General features: G+C 45.5%; 1 protein-coding gene across 7 annotated transcripts in view; it reads left to right on the top strand.

Moving 5' to 3' along the window:
• Positions 1 to 16,290, top strand: part of mef2d (myocyte enhancer factor 2d) — a 77,159-nt gene that overhangs the window by 36,986 nt on the left and 23,883 nt on the right. For 4 of the 7 annotated variants that reach the window (XM_080425449.1, XM_080425450.1, XM_080425447.1 and 1 more), the window contains exons 4-6: positions 9,126 to 9,260; positions 9,514 to 9,669; positions 15,302 to 15,497. In XM_080425449.1, the coding sequence (XP_080281575.1) occupies positions 9,126 to 9,260; positions 9,514 to 9,669; positions 15,302 to 15,497 (487 nt within the window). Of the gene's footprint in view, positions 1 to 9,125; positions 9,261 to 9,513; positions 9,670 to 15,286; positions 15,498 to 16,290 lie in introns of all 7 variants that reach the window. The other 3 variants (XM_080425451.1, XM_080425453.1, XM_080425452.1) reach the window with 2 other exon arrangements.

The following is a 16,290-nucleotide window of genomic DNA, read 5'->3' as shown; positions in this document are numbered from 1 at the left end:
TGTATGTGTATGTCATGGCAGGGCGTTGGGCTGCTCTGGGCCATATTACTGCAAGCTCCACTGACCCTGTGTGTGTGTGTGTGTGTGTGTGTGTGTGTGTGTGTGTGTGTGTGTGTGTGTGTGTGTGTGTGTGTGTGTGTGTGTGTGTGTGTGTGTGTGTGTGTGTGTGTGTGTGTGTGTGTGTGTGTGTGTGTGGTGTGTGTGTGTGTGTGTGTGTGTGTGTGTTTTGATTTGTTTCTTTCTCTATCTTTCTGTCTGTGCGTGCGTGTACACTCTGCAGTAGCCCATGAGAATGCCTCATACAATATTCAGGACTTTTGAGAGCCTCTTGATCTGTGTGTGTGTGTGTGTGTGTGTGTGTGTGTGTGTGTGTGTGTGTGTGTGTGTGTTTGAAATTGTGCAACATATTTTGGACATCAAACCAGTTGAATGGGGACGGCATGTAAAATTGGGGACAACATTGGTGTCCCAAATTAGATTTTACTGCACTTTCATGTAGTTATGGTTATGCATATACTGTATCTGTTAGGGTATGGTTATACTGGTTATGGTTAGAGTTAAGTTTAGATTTATTGTGACAATACACTAGTTAGGTTAGGTTTAGACATGTAGGATAGGGGTTAGGGTTAAGGTTATGATTACGGTTAGGCTTAGATTGGCTATAGTTAAGGTTGGGAAATATGGAATGAATGTAAGCCAATGCAGCGTCCACAAATGTTTGAAAAAACAATGTGTGTGTGTGTGTGTGTCTGTGTGTGTGTGTGTGTGTGTGTGTGTGTGTGTGTGTGTGTGTGTGTGTGTGTGTGTGTGTGTGTGTGTGTGTGTGTGTGTGTGTGTGTGTGTGTGTGTGTGTGTGTGTGTGTGTATGCGCGCACGTGCAGGCAATGGGCATGCATCCATGTAGGTGTGTCTGCGTGCACCTCTGTACCCCCCTTGCAGGCCTAAAGGCATTCAGTAACGTTCTGTAGTGTTTGTCCTTACCTGTCCTCTCTGCCAGATGCTCTGACAAACACACCTCCCTGTTTAATGGGGTCTCGTGCAGTCTGGGCTTGCCGAGCGTAGGACAGACCAGTCCTGTGTGGGACTAGGGACAGCAAGGGGGATGGAGAGAGAGAGAGAGAAGGACAGGGAGAGAGAGAGAAGGACGGGGAGAGAGAGAGAGATTGAGAAGGACAGGAAGAGAGAGGGAGAGAGAGAGAGGGGACAGAGAGAGAGAGAGAGAAGATAATCGGATAGTCACAGAATGTGCCCATTTGCCGCTCTGCCTCACCCCGTCTCTCCAAGCAAGTGCTTTTGTGTGTATAAATTATGAAGTGTGGATAGAGTCACGCAGACACACATACCACAGAGCCACATACATACACACACACACACAAGTTAGGCTTACGGTATGTAACCCTACATACACACTCAGTGTACACACGCACACAGCCGTGTCCCACAGCTCAGAAGCACTTAAACCCACACCGACGTTAGATACATGAAGCATATACTGAATATCCTTCACACACTGAGGCATTCCTTCACTCTAATGCAAGGCTGAGAGGTGATGCACACGCACACACAGCCTTTCTCATTGATGCACGTGCAAGCCGAGTATGTGTGTGTCCATGTGTGTGTGTGTGTATACATACAGTATGTGTGTGTGGGGGGGCAGCTTGTATCTCCTGCCACAATGTGTTAATCTGCTTGACTGCAGATCCCAATCAGTGAGAGGGATGCAAGCAAGAGAGGGAGAGAGGGAGAGAGAGAGAGCAAGTGAATGATGAAGGAGAGCGGATGAATGGCCAAAGCAAAGGAGTGAGAGAGGAGAGAAAAGAAGACCATAGAGAGGGGGATGCCCTGTTTCTTTAAGCGGCTCAAGAAAGGAAGACCTTTACAGCAAGCTGCACTACAGGGGCTTAAAGACTTTGCCACCTTTCTGATTCCAGGTCACAGAGAGGAGGGCTCCCCATGTCAGGCACACACACACACACACCAAAAAAAACAAAAAACAAAAACAAACCCGAGGGAGTTCTGGGAAACATGTGTTGGGTTGTCAATACAGTGGCTGGTTGGCGGAGCACTTTGTATCGCCCCAGAGACGCTTCCTCTCAGATAATCCTGATTTACTATGCCAACCGAACTCCTTGAATGTCCCCTGACCTGTCCTATGCTAAGTTCCTAATCTCTACCGGACAGGGTCACGAGGCTCCTCCTTCCCTTGGTATGGTTGGTCAGCGTGGGTCACCTGATCAGTCGCACAGTCATGTAATAGTCACCATCATCATGGTTTATACAATGTTCCATGCAAAGGTTTTTTAAAACAATCGCTACATCCGTCACTTGATTCATTCGGGTTTATTTTGAGTGTCAGCTGCGTTAATGATTCATATTGGATTACTAAACAGGATACAAGCTCTGGATATCTTTCCCAGTACATCAAAATAAATAACTAAAGCAAGATGTGCCCTCCAATGAAAACAATTTCTCAACACCATAACACACTGACAGGTTTCCAAACCACCCCATAACCATGGAGGAGCGGCCTGTACAGTTGGCTGTGCTCTGCAACTAAGTAAGCCATTCCCAGCCTCCAGAGAGCAAGACACTAGCAGAACTCCATTAACCTCATGGATAAATAATCCAGCCAAGAGCTGGTGGTGTAATGGCTGGAGAGAGACCCCAATAGACGATCTGCCATGCAACATCTCCTCCGTATTCACTTGGCAGTTGTAGTGCCACAACCACGGCAAGAAGATTTTGAATTTAGGGGTGCACAATATTGAAATTTTGGCTAGTGCTAACCGAGTATTTCCATGGTCATATTATCCAATCCAATCCAACCAATATCAATACCGATACTGATTATACCAATTTACCATACACCTGTTATTATACTGTGATGCTGGGTGGGTGCAGATGCAAAAACAAAAACAAAACACTGCTTTGTTATGAACTGATTCATAAAAAAAGAAAGTAATCTCAGATTACAATATGCTTTTGTGATCATTCTCCTAAATATAACAGCCTTCCACACCTCAGCACGGTGGATGTGCAGAGGAGCGCTATATTTTGGCATGTCGGATATTCAGGTGGCTTATTAAGTTTGGTATTAAACGATTGTGTCTTGCTCCCTCCTTGGATGACAGAAGCAGAACAGCCATTGCAAATGGCAAATTTGTCACTTTCAGGGACTTTTAAATAATTCCACACTGCAGACATTGTCTCCTGTAGGTAGATTAACATGAGCTGTTTTCCTACCAGCGCATCAACATGTGTGTGGTGCTATACTTCACCCACTGTTAGCTAACACTAACACATGTTTGAATTACATGGCAGTGGATGGCATGTAATACATAAGAATTGAATGAGGACGTGGGGCTGTCTCCATTAGCCATTCATGCCTATTACTGTAAGCTCGACTTTCAGCTGACACGCTTTTTACAGTGTGTGTGTGTGTGTGTGTGTGTGTGTTTGTGTGTGTGTGTGTGTGTGTGTGTGTGTGTGTGGGGGGGGGTGTGTGTGTGTGTGTGTGTGTGTGTGTGTGAGTGTGTGTGTGTGTGTGTGTGTGTGTGTGTGTGGGGGGGGGGTGAGTGTGTGTGTGTGTGTGTGTGTGTGTGTGTGTGTGTGTGTGTGTGTGTGAGTGTGAGTGTGAGTGTGAGTGTGAGTGTGTGTGTGTGTGTGTGTGTGAGAGCAGCAGGTAGGAGTTCAGAGGTTTTGTTCAAGGGAACCTCAGCAGGACATGTGACTGTTTGTGGGGACCTAACTGGTGATCTTTTATTGACTGGATATTTTCACCAACCACTGTAGGTCACCCCTTAACATCCACATCTACACTATAAAACCCTCCGTGTTAATTTAACATTTAATATAATTTAGCTTTTTTTGGACACTCAGACATAAATTATCACTGAGGATTTGTCTGTGTATAGGCTACAACATGAATGAAAATGGAATATGAGGGACAGACAGAGGCCCTTCCAGGCCCCACATTCCATTAGCTGAGACCATGTGGTATGTGGCAGGGATACGACTCGAAATGTTTTCCCAGGATAGCAGTGTTTTCTTTTGTTTTAATAAACACAAATTCCAATTCATTTGTAATGGAATGACTATTTCCTAGTTTTTTTCCTTTTCTTTTCTTTTCTCGTTTTTGTTTTTGTTTTTTTTAAACCCATCCCTGTATTCGCTGCTCGCATCCAGACCGCACCGCCCCAGGTGACATTGTTCCATACGCAGCTACAGACGAAAGCCAAGTTGACTTCCCCTCCCTCGACAGCCTCTCCGCGTCAGCCCCCAGCCATCGTAGGGCAGCGAGAGACGTGCTAACGGCCCGCTCCATTATACAACACACAAGGGGGCATACGGCTGAGTCGTCCCCCCATCTCTGCTGCCATGCTCTGTAGCAGTCGTGGCTGTCGCGTGGCGGAGGGCTTCGCTGCAGAGACAAGACAATGGTGGTCGGGCGCTCTCCTGCAGTAACGCCCGGGGGCTTTGGAAGGTCCTGAATGCCACTATCCGCAAATGGGACGTGACATGACGTTACGGTTTGCCCCCGCCGTGCAGACGAGTGCAGGCCTTGCAAAGGGCCGCAATTCGCTACCGCACTGTAAATCTGTGTCCTCCATCCAAAGCCGTTCACAGAACGTACTGTGCGAGAATGCGCGCGTACGCGCACACACACACACACACACACACACACACACACACACACAAAGACTGAGACACACACATACTGTACACATGTACGCACACCTCGTTGCAGAGAATGAGTGACAGACAGAAAGGACAGAATGAGACAAAGAGAGAGTGAGAAAAAGAGAGAGAGTGGGAGAGGAAAGGGGGAGGGGACTCAAGAGGAAAGAAAATAGGATGGGAAAGCTCTGGGAATAGGTCAAGAGAGAGCAGGGCAAAAGAGGACAGAGAGAGAGAGAGGGATACAGAGAGAGAGAGAGAGTGATGGGAAAGACGATGAAATGACAGGAGAGGAGGGGGAGGAGGAAGTGAGTGACCTATGAGCATAGAGAGAATAGGCGCGTATGAGCAAATTACACAGAAGAAGAAAAAAAGGCAAATGAGGGCAAAATGCCAGAAGATGAGAACGAGTTGGAGACTGCCAATATTTGTGAAAGATAAGATACGGGTAAAGATGTGGAGAAGGCGGCACTTGAGAGAACGAGAGGGATGACAACGATAGGTTCCGAACCAGAGAGGTTAAGAATGAGAGATTGAGAACGAGAGACATGAGAACGAGAGAGGTCGAGAACGAGGGAGGGACAGAAGTGCAGGCGGCGATATAAAGAGAGAGAGAGATATGAAGGGAGAGAGATAGAAAGAGTGGTGGAAAAAGAGTGGAGAGTGGGAGAGAGAGAGGCTGAGAGCGGGAGATAGGGTGAGCGAGCCAGAGGGGGAGGGGCGGGCCTGTCAGCAGCCCAGCCAGTCACAGGCCTGCATGGCGCTCTGCAGGGGAATCTTACCCTGGCAACACAATAGAGCGGCCGGCACGCTGGAAAGAGTGGCTACCAGCAGGGGAGAGGAGTGGAGGGACAGGTGGACAGATGGAGCAGACCAAGAGACAAGCTGATCAGCGGACGGAGAGGCTGCATGTGTGTGTGTGTGTGTGTGTGTGTGTGTGTGTGTGCGCGTATGTGTGCGTGTGTGTGGGTGTGTGTGTGAGAGTGCATGCGTGTGTGTTTGTGAGAGAGAAAGATACTGGGAGAAAGAGTATGAGAAAGAAGGCTATATAATTGTCAAAATGTATTTGTGTGTGTGTGTGTGTGTGTGTGTGTGTGTGCGTGCGTGCGTGCGTGCGTGCGTGCGTGCGTGCGTGCGTGCGTGCGTGCGTGCGTGCGTGCGTGCGTGCGTGCGTGCGTGCGTGCGTGCGTGCGTGCGTGCGTGCGTGCGTGCGTGCGTGCGTGCGTGCGTGCGTGCGTGCGTGCGTGTGTGCGTGAGTGTGTGTGTGCGTGAGTGTGAGTGTGTGTGTGTGTGTGTGCTCGCGCATGCACACATGTGAATAGCCCTGCAGAGGTCTTTGATTGTCAGGACAATTTTGTATGCAGGCAGTTGTTGGTTTTTATGCCACGACAATCAGTGGTGTACGGCCATGCCCCGATCACGTCTCCAGCACACACCTTTGTCACACTTTGTCGTCAAATTGCACGTTGTTGTTTTCCTTTTTCATGTCAAAATAGGCAGACAGACACACAGACACCAAACAATGTGTCTTCGATTTAAGAACTAACAATATGGGAGCTGAAGAACTGAGGCACATTACATTTGCATCCTACAGATCTAGAGGGACAGCGAGTGCATTTTCCGGCAGCGGCTGCTGCCGGTGGCGCCGGCGGCGGCGCCGGCTGGAGCTGCCGGTGGCGTCAGCTTTGGGAGTGTGCTGCGTTAGTGTAACGCAGTCCCCACTAATATTATTTACGATTCTGTGCCTATCGGTACATAACTCGGACGCCGCTTAGTCGAATAGCAGACCATCGGCCGGTCGTCGCGGGCACTCGCGCCTGGAGGCGCTCGGGCGCGACTCCTTGGCCTCAAGGTCTGCTGATTCGGCGCGGCTCCGTCATGGTCCAAAACTATACTTTATCGGCGGAAAAAGAAGTTGACTGCCGCTCCTCCACCGGCAGTTCCGCGACTGCCGCTCCTCCACCGGCAGTTTCCGCGGCAGTTCCGCTGCTCCGCCGGCAGCTGACGCTCCACCGCCGGCAGTCACTGCCGGGAGCTGCCGCTCCTCCACCGGAAGTTCCGCGGACGTTCCGCGGCTGTTGCCGCTGCCGGAGAATGCACTCACTCCTTCTGCAGATCTATGCACTGAATTGTATTGGTACGGATGAACAAATGCATTTGTCACCATGTTGGCACAAATCTGTGTTACTTTGACACCGTCATAATAACAGCTTCACATATAATGAGATTAATATCTGGGAGTGATATTGTTATGAAAACGGAAGCACTCTTTATCCCTGATCTCAAAATTATATCATTGTCCTATCATTAGGGGTGTAACCCATTATGAAACCGAATTTGACATTCATGAGCCCTAGTCACAGTTTGTACAACAGAAACAGTTTTGTGTGTGTGTGTGTGTGTGTGTGTGTGTGTGTGTGTGTGTGTGTGTGTGTGTGTGTGTGTGTCTGCATATGTTGTGTCTAGGGGTCTGCTACCCAACTCACGTGGTCCTTACAATGCATCTAACGAAGTAGGACACAGCCGAGCTAACCATTGTAAAGCAGCACCTGTGAGAAAGCGTCTCCATGCGCACTCGCGCGTGTGTGTGTGTATGTGTGCCACTCTGAGGCAGCAGGCAAGAGACGAGGGCAGGTCAGGCATACAGTATATCGCAAACCAAAGCCATCATATATGTGGTGAATTTGGACATACCATGATATAACATCAGCATCTCTATGTCTGTGGACACATGTGTCTAAGCCCTCTGTAGAAGAAACAGTAAGCAAGTGCTAATTCTGCTGTCTACTTATAATTTAATCTTAGTTAATCTATCTAGAAGTTAATCTATCTTCATTAATAATGTGATTAATTTGTTGATTAATGTTCGAAGTTTGTTGATTTTAAACCAAACCATGGATTTGGAGAATAGTTACTCCACTACCTACTGTATTATCCCCATCTGCCTTAATAATTATTTTACCAAAATATGAAGAAATTAGCTTCCTCAAAGTAGTTTTGCAGGTCTCCCACATCTGCAGGTTCGATTGCATGTTGTTGAGTCATCCCCACTTAGCAGTGATGGTCCATAGCATGTGGCCTTGAACATGTACTTATCCTTTAATCCGACCTCCATTCATTAAGGCACAACCATGCACATCCCACGCGCAAATGTTAATTTATAAAGAATTCGGCATTCCACATTTGTTCTTATTGATAGATTTCAAGGCAATAGCACTTTACTTCATGGACAAATGAGATCTACTCTAGCAGTAGATGAAATAATCAATTACCATAAATCCAAAACTTAAAACCATGCCATTTTGGTCCAATGTAATGGATAAAAGCCGAACATATAATATACAGGGATATATGTAGGGACTCCGTAGGACTTTCTTTTCATCAATCAAGTCCTTGCTTACTGTGTCTGAAGTGAATGCATGGACCACAGAAGACTCTCCAGCTCAAGTTTAAGATCCATTTTGCTGGAAGGATCTGTCTGGTTGGCTGTGTGGTCAGGAGCCCACCAAGCAAAGCTACTTAACGGCTAAATCTTGTTTGCCAGAATCCTCTCAAAATAAGAGCCTCTCTGTTGTGCTTGAAGGCTGATGTATCCTTGGTTGCATGCCGGTGTCGCGCACCGAAAATAGCCGATCTACAAGCTCACAATGTTGTGAGCTTGTGAGCTACAAGCTGTCAACGTTGTGAGCTTGTAGAGCTGTTGTCGGTGCGCAACACTCAGGGATGAGAGAGTGCTAAAGCTGAAAGAACCTGGCTGCTGTTAGCTGAGGTGCTAACACCTCCACCCGCCTCTGTCTCACCCTTTACTCTTTGTACTTCGCTCAACCACTCTCCTCGCGTGAAGGTTCACACCAATTACCAGCACCGTTGATTAGTTGATGTGTGGCAAGATGTGATGAATCCATGTATCACAGCAAAATGCACTTTCCCAGACTTCATTCTTTTCTTGAACATGAAAAAAGAAAAGAAAATACTTTTCCTGGCTGGAATTGGAATCAATAGGTTACTTCACCCTTTTAATAGTCTACTTCCTGAGAGTGCCTGCTGTGCAACCGGAGCAGATTCTGTGGGAAGAACATGCTTTGATGTTTGGTTGTAGATGTTATCGAGAGTGAACTCACAGATCGATGCAGGATTGAGAGTTCATGTTTTGTATCCCTTCGGCCTTTTGCTTGAATGAGCTGCTAAAAACAGTTCTCGGGGGCAGTTAGTGTCTCACCATTAGGGGCAACTTCTTCAGTTCTCATTCAGTGAATGGCGGTGGTATTAGCAGAGAGTTGAAATTGATCATCCATGTGTCACAAAAGGTGTTTGAGAAATGACCAAGTTACACACACCTTTTTTCCCCAAAAAGGTGCCTGACAAAGAAGATGCTTTCCATGGAAGAATTTAAAAATGAAATGTAAACACTGCGTCTTTCCCTCCTCTACCCTTCCTAACCACTTTAGACGTTGCGAAAGAAAGGCTTTAACGGCTGCAACAGCCCCGAGCCGGATTGCGATGACTCCATTGACCAAAGCCCGCTTAACGACGACAAGTACCGCAAGAATGATGACCTGGACATCCTCTTCAAACGCTATGGCGTGAGTACCACCACACTTTTATCACTTTTATCTAACCCACCCTTTCTCTTCTCTCTATCTTTCTCTCCCCCCTATCCCCCCCTCCCCTCTCTCTCTCTACTCATTCTCTCTACTCACTCTCTCCCTCTCTCGTGCCTCTCTCTCTCTCTCTCGTGCCTCTCTCTCTCTCTCTCTCTCTCTCTCTCTCTCTCTCTCTCTCTCTCTCTCTCTCTCTCTCTCTCTCCCCCCTGTCCTCTGTCTTTGGGGAACGAAGGCTCTGAACAAGAAAGAGCACCGGGACTCTGAGAGCCCAGACCCAGAGGAGCCCTTCTCCCTCACCCCCCGCACTGAGGAGAAATACAAAAAAATTGACGAGGAGTTTGATAAAATGATGCAGAACTATAGGCTGTCAGTGAGTACTGTCCACTGTGTAACCCCCACCCATCCCCATCCCCCCCCTTTTGATACTTTGCTGTTGAACAGTCAACCCAGGCCATGGCACGTGCTGGCCCGCCATGGGTTTGAGCCTGATTTATTCTTAGTTGCGCACCGAAAATTGCAGATCTATGAGCCCACAAACGCATCCCGATGGGTAGTGAGCTTGTAGATCTGCTGTTTTCAGCGCTCGTCGCGGCGCGCAACCAAGTATGAATCAGGCATTAGTGATTGCTGACGGTGGCACTGACTACTCACAGAGCACCTGCCTTCACCACTGCTCACCCTCACCCCCCTCGCTTCACCTCTCACCCTCAACTCTCACCCATCCACCCTATTCCATCGCCCTGTGTGTCTCACCCCAAGGACGGCGCAGCGGGGCAGAGAGCCTGGAGACTTACTGTAATTGGCAGGAGGGCGGTTACTCATTCCAAAACAGACATACTTAGTAAAGATCGTTACACATCGGGGGCAGGTATTCAGGTATTTGTGACAGAATTTCTTTCCGGAACGAGATATCGAACAAGCGGTGTGTCCTTAACACTGGAGAAACAGACAATCAAATGCAAACTGGTGGCTGGCCATCAAATGTGCTTTTGATAGCACTTACGCCATTAAATTAAACGCTTTTAACACCTCACAGATCCATTTTTACACACTGAGAGTTTGATTAACACCCAAAGATTGTGCTTTATATATTTCTGACATTATTTAGGAAATGGAAAAGAATGTGCATTTGCAAGCTAGCCATTTATTAATTGTGCCGTTAGGGAGGGCATTCCACTCCCAAGTGTAAGTGCTGCTACCCACAATCGGTGTACTGTACTTCTGACATTATCCAGGTCTGTCTTCTGGCTGGCACGAGGCCAAGCTCCTTTTACTTCTCCTCTCCTGTGCCAATAACTCGGCGATTCATTTTTTCATCAGTGCTCAACCATGCCATTAATGTCACTTTAATGAGTTGCATCAATTTACAACCCTACTTCCTGTTTCTCTGCTCCTGTGATGGGTCAGTTGGCAAAGAATACCATCCTGCTGAGCCCACTACATGTAACCTATGTCAGGGGTTCCCGAACCTTCCCATGCCAAAGACCCCAAATAGCCATAGCTACTGGCTGAAGCCCCTCTATTGCGAAATGGCTTTAAAAAATAAAAATAAAAATAATAATAATAATAAAATAAAAAGAATAGCTCCCGACAGGCAGGTTGGTACCTTTCGTGGTTTCCTCTGCCTTTGGTGTGTGAATGGGTGAATGTAAGGTCATACGGCTGAAGGCCATTTTGCGTTTTCTTCAAAACACACTTTTTTCTACTACTCCTACAGATTTAGTCGAATACTCACACAAAGTGGTATATTATCTCACGCGATCAAGATGTCAGCTTTTTCAGATTCCATTCCAATTGGCTATGACTGCCTCACAAATTTCACATACCCTAAGTAGGCAACCCGGCCTGGCGGAGACCTGCGCTCTGAGGAGCCCACTTTTCTAGTTTTAAATGAATTTATTTGTTTTTCATTTTACTCTCCTTTCCATGGAGCCACCACTTTGAAAACCACTGACCTATGTGATTTTAGAAAGTTCCCGAACTCGCTCATATGTATCCGGCACGGTAACACGAAACATGAATTGTAACATGCACATAGTATTTCGCAAAGGCCTCAGAAGCTTTTATTATCCAATATGATTAGTGAACGTAGAACCACTCACCCACATCAAAGTAACCCTCTCAGAGAAAAGGCGCTGCATCTAAATTCAATCACTTCAGTGGATACTGCTTATCCTGTGTTTGACCTAGGCTTTATCAGCCCTCTGTGCTGCTTGTGTGGTGAGCTGAAATAGCTCTTAAAAGCATTTATGAGAAGAAAGGCACAGCAGAAGGAGAATAGAATTCAATCTGCCACCCCTGGAGACCCGCGGCCCCTATCGCTAGTCAATTGGAAGGTAGTTTAGCTCTGCCAGTGGTTAGCTGTGCTGTCCCCCCAGACAGCCTTTGCCCGGCACACCTTTCATAGAACACTAGCAACACCCCCTACCCACCCCCATGCCCACGCTCCCCTTCACTCAGCATCATAATCCCCAGCATGACAGCTAGGGGCTGGGATATACACGCTTAATCCCACTTGTACTCAAATATCTCTTGAGGTAGACAGATAGACAGAAAGAGAGAGAAAGAGATACACACACAGACTAGTCTTGCGTAGCCAGACAACTATTCCACAATCTCCGAATGCTATATATAGAGTGGAACTACACATCCCGAAATCCGAGGCAGGAAGCTGTCATCTGTTCGTCATTTCCGTTCACGAAAATATATTAAAAAAAATATCTTTACCTTTTATTTTTTATTTCCATTTCAGCTATTTATGCTTCGATGATTTTCATTTTAGGATACATTTGCGCGACTATAAAGACGAAACGGAAGTGGGGAGGAGGCTTCACATCCGCTTTATCGCTTGATCATTTTCAGAGCTTCCGTGCTCCAGACTGTATGACGGAAGTGAAAATTGTGGAAGTGAAACAGTCTGGCTCGCGAGACTACAGACAGACAAACAGACAGACAGACAGACAGACAGACAGACAGACAGACAGACAGACAGACAGACAGACAGACAGACAGACAGACAGACAGACAGACAGACAGACAGACAGACAGACAGACAGACAGACAGACAGACAGACACCGCTAGACCGATAGCAAATGTCTTGTGCACCCTGGCACCCTTTCATTACTTTCATTCTTTTTTCTTTTTTTTCAAACTTACATTTTATACTGGAAGACAAATGGGATGAAACTTTGCTGTCTGTTGAGGCTGTCTGCATTCTTTTACATAGCAATTTTTTTGAATACCAACTTATTATATTTGGGACTATGTCCCCTGGAGACCCTTGAGACCTCTTAAAATGTCATTGTATAAAATGCCAGAAATATATCTTTGACGACAATATACTAAGACTTATTTTTTAATTTCTGTAGGGAAACAAAAGGGGGGGAAACTACTCTCCACAAATGTATGATTTATGTTTAACAACAAAACCATGAGTTACATTTGAAACTAAAACTAATTTCATAATCAAATATCAAGGACCTGTAAAGATCACCCTGATTTCACCCTGTTTTTTTTTTTACATTGCCTCTACATTCAGATCCTAGTAGAATATGATGAGACATTCCTAAAGTTGAAAAGGAAAAAAAGAAAAACTTTCAAAGGTTTTCAGGACAAGAGGAAGAGGAGGGAAACTAGGCCATGAGTTTAATTCATTCTGATATACCCTCGCATCTAGGAAACACGCCCATGTAGAAAGAACTCCACCAAGGGAAAATAGGTTAGCATTGTCTCCCCTCTTTTTGTTCTGCTCCTCAATACAGGAACAGCTCCTAGTCAATTATTTACCTTCTCCTTAAGGTTCTCGTCCTCTGTGTTAATTTGACTGTCAGCACGCAATTAACCTTGCATCTGCTATCGGGAGCATCTTTGTTAAATGCACTTTGAGCGAACCACGACCAGTCCGTGTGTAATGTGTTAGAAATTGCAACAATGTTCAATGCTAATGGTACAAGCAGAGCAGAAAGGTGGACAAAATAAAAAACTAAAGATGATGATTTTGATGATAAAGAGCTAAGATGGCACGGATGATTTGAGACGATCAGTTAAACCGAAAGGTCACAGGTTTGATTTCTGCGTTCCCAGTCAAAGTGTCCTTTAAGATCAGTACCTCAATTGTAAATGTAGTGGGCTGTTCATTTACCCACAATCCTGTCAACATAGTGCTGTCCTAGCGCTGTAATGGTCCACATTAAAACATCTCTGTCCACCCTGCACTAACACGCACCCTCGCTCCCTCCATCATGATCATCCATCCATTTATCCACCCATTCTCTGCCCCTATTCTCTGCTTGGCCAGTGTGCAGTGGTGCAGTGCTTTAACCTATTCTATTCACCTGCCCAGGTCACTACGCAATAAAAATCCTCAGTGTTAATTTAACTCTGAGAGTATAGAAAATGGAACCAAATAGACCCTTATGATATCTTTCTTTCTTTCTCTCTTTCTTTCTTCTGCGCTCTACCTCTCTCCTGTTTATTTTCTCAGACCCAACAAAAAGACAACAAAGTTATGGAAAGTCTTAATGTTGTCTGTCCATATACCTCTCCCTTTTACAGACAACAATGACATGATACTGGCAAAAGAAGGATACAGTACAAAGCAGAATGTTACTCCTTTCTATTCCGCTCAGTCTCTCTCTTTCCCCTCCCTTTGTCCCTCACTTTCCCTTTGCCCCCCCCCCCCCTTTTTTTTTTTGTTAAAAAAAGTTATAACACAGAAGGAAGGAGGCAACAATCAAGGGCAGAATAGTCTGTCTTCTTCTCATTTAAACTGGGTTCTAGGCAGTACAGTACGGCGCAGTACAGAGTGGTACTGGCCCACATTCTATATATAGAAGTCCTTCTTTCTGCCTGAACCGGAACAGGGTGAAATGGGTCAGAGGCGGGTAGAACACCGGACAACCCCGGGGTCCTTTCCTCTTCCGCACACCCCACTACCCTGGGATGTGCAGTCAGCTGCTAGAGGCATTGATTCAGAACCTGTGAGAAGTAATCACACTTTGAGGAAAACTTTCATTCGACCTTTGGGCAATTCTCTAGAGTTGGATGAATAGATGCAGTAGGCCAGGGGTTGCATTAGATGTTGGGGTTCCGTTTCGCTGGGCAAACACTCTATCCTAGTTTGAAGGTAACATCTTGTTTACTCGCACAAGTGAAGTCGAGATATGCGCTGAAAAATCCTCTGTGAGAGCCAAAAGATTTACCAAAATGGTAAGTCCATTTGGGTCAATATTTACGTTCTCAAATTTTAATTATCATTGAGGATTTTACGGCATAAGATTTAATTTCCCCTTTCTTTTTTTCTTTTTTTACTCTTGCTATGATGAACTCTGTCATGATGGTAGGGGGTCGGTAGGGGTTGGTGTGATGTACCGTAGCTGTAACAAAATACAATATATCATCAGTAACCAAATGCAATAACCAGCCCTGTTGCACTGCTGCTGTGATTGGGTTTTAACCTGGCATGGGATGTGAAGCCACCATAGCTTCTTGAACTCGCCACCAAGTCACTTTGCATGCTAACACTAAGAAGGCAACAATTGCGTGTTTGATTATATCTATACAGTATATACAGCTATATAATATATGTGTGAGAGGGTGTTGCTGTGAGCTTGTGTGTAAGAATGTATTTGAAGAGTTATGCTCCAAAATGTCATACAGTATATCCCTGTTGGGGAAAAGACTCCGGTCAATCAATGAAAAAAATCATTTACCATCATCCTTCAACAATTAAGCAAGTTAATTTCGTGCTGTCAATTATACCATACAATCTTGTGCTATCAATTATACCATACAAGCATATTTTCACATTTTGGATATTTCATTTTGGAGTGACAGTTTTCAATCAATGACTGAATGTGCTATTTGATGAGCAAGCTTGCCTGGGTGAACATCTTAATGTGTTTGCACGGCCGTTGGTCAAATCGACATCCAAGCACATGGCAATTGATGTGGGAGTGTCACTAGATCTAAGCCCCGCCGTCTTCCTGTCTCCTCTCTCCGCCAGTCTGCCATCCCACAGACCTTTTCCATGCCAGTCACGGTGCCAGTGTCCAATCACAACCTCCAGTTCAGCAACAACCCCGGCGGTGCCCTGGTCACCACCGCCTCCTTTGTCACCTCCACCCTCACAGATCCTCGCCTCCTATCGCCCCAGCAACCGACACTGCAGAGGAACAGCGTGTCGCCAGGGTTACCGCAGAGGCCGGCCAGCGCAGGTGAGACGCTGCTGGAACAGCAAGGCTTGTTTTCTTATGAAGTGTAACCGTTATAACCAGAGCTAGGGAGGTACTTCATTAAAAACTAAAACGAATTACGAAAGCCAATATAGTCTCGTAGATGAGATATATTTTTGTTAAAAATATAAATAATATTTGAAAGTACAAATTCTGGGTTCGAAGAACCTCCTAAGCAGAGCCCAAATTAGGTTCTGAGATCCCTATTTGAAACCGAGCTGTAGCATATGGAAACAAATCCAGAACCTGTGAAATAAGTTAGATGGCAAAGCACAGTTCACTTAGTTCTTGTAGCTGGATAGAGCCTTGATTTTAAGACTGGGTTTTCCCTTTTGTGTGTTCTGTTTGTATTATATAGTTATTATGATGACGTGTGTGCTCTGTTTATGTATGTAATATAAGGGTTGTGCGGAGGTGGCATTACCAGGATCTGTTACTATACAATTATTATATTTGTATTTAGACAAAACCAGAAACGTAATTCATAGTATAAGACTATAATACACACACCTATGCAAATAATTATATATATAAATTATATATATATATAATTATATATTATATATATATAATTTATTTGCCTGATGCAGCACACCTTTATAAGCTTCTGCTGCCTCCTGCATGGAAAACCAATCATCAACTCTCTGACTAAAGGGATTTGTGCCCCATTTTTTTTGTCTCACACAAGGTTACTTATCAAGCGTTGTCCCGACAAACGTAATCTCATTGTAAGCCAGAATTAGGTGATGTAACACATGGTCATACAACAAACGCA

Source organism: Gymnoscopelus braueri (genome assembly GCF_963280865.1).
Source record: "Gymnoscopelus braueri genome assembly, chromosome: 4".
NCBI lineage: Eukaryota > Metazoa > Chordata > Actinopteri > Myctophiformes > Myctophidae > Gymnoscopelus > Gymnoscopelus braueri.
Note: the sequence above shows the minus strand (reverse complement) of the source record. Positions and strands in the feature narration are given on the sequence as shown.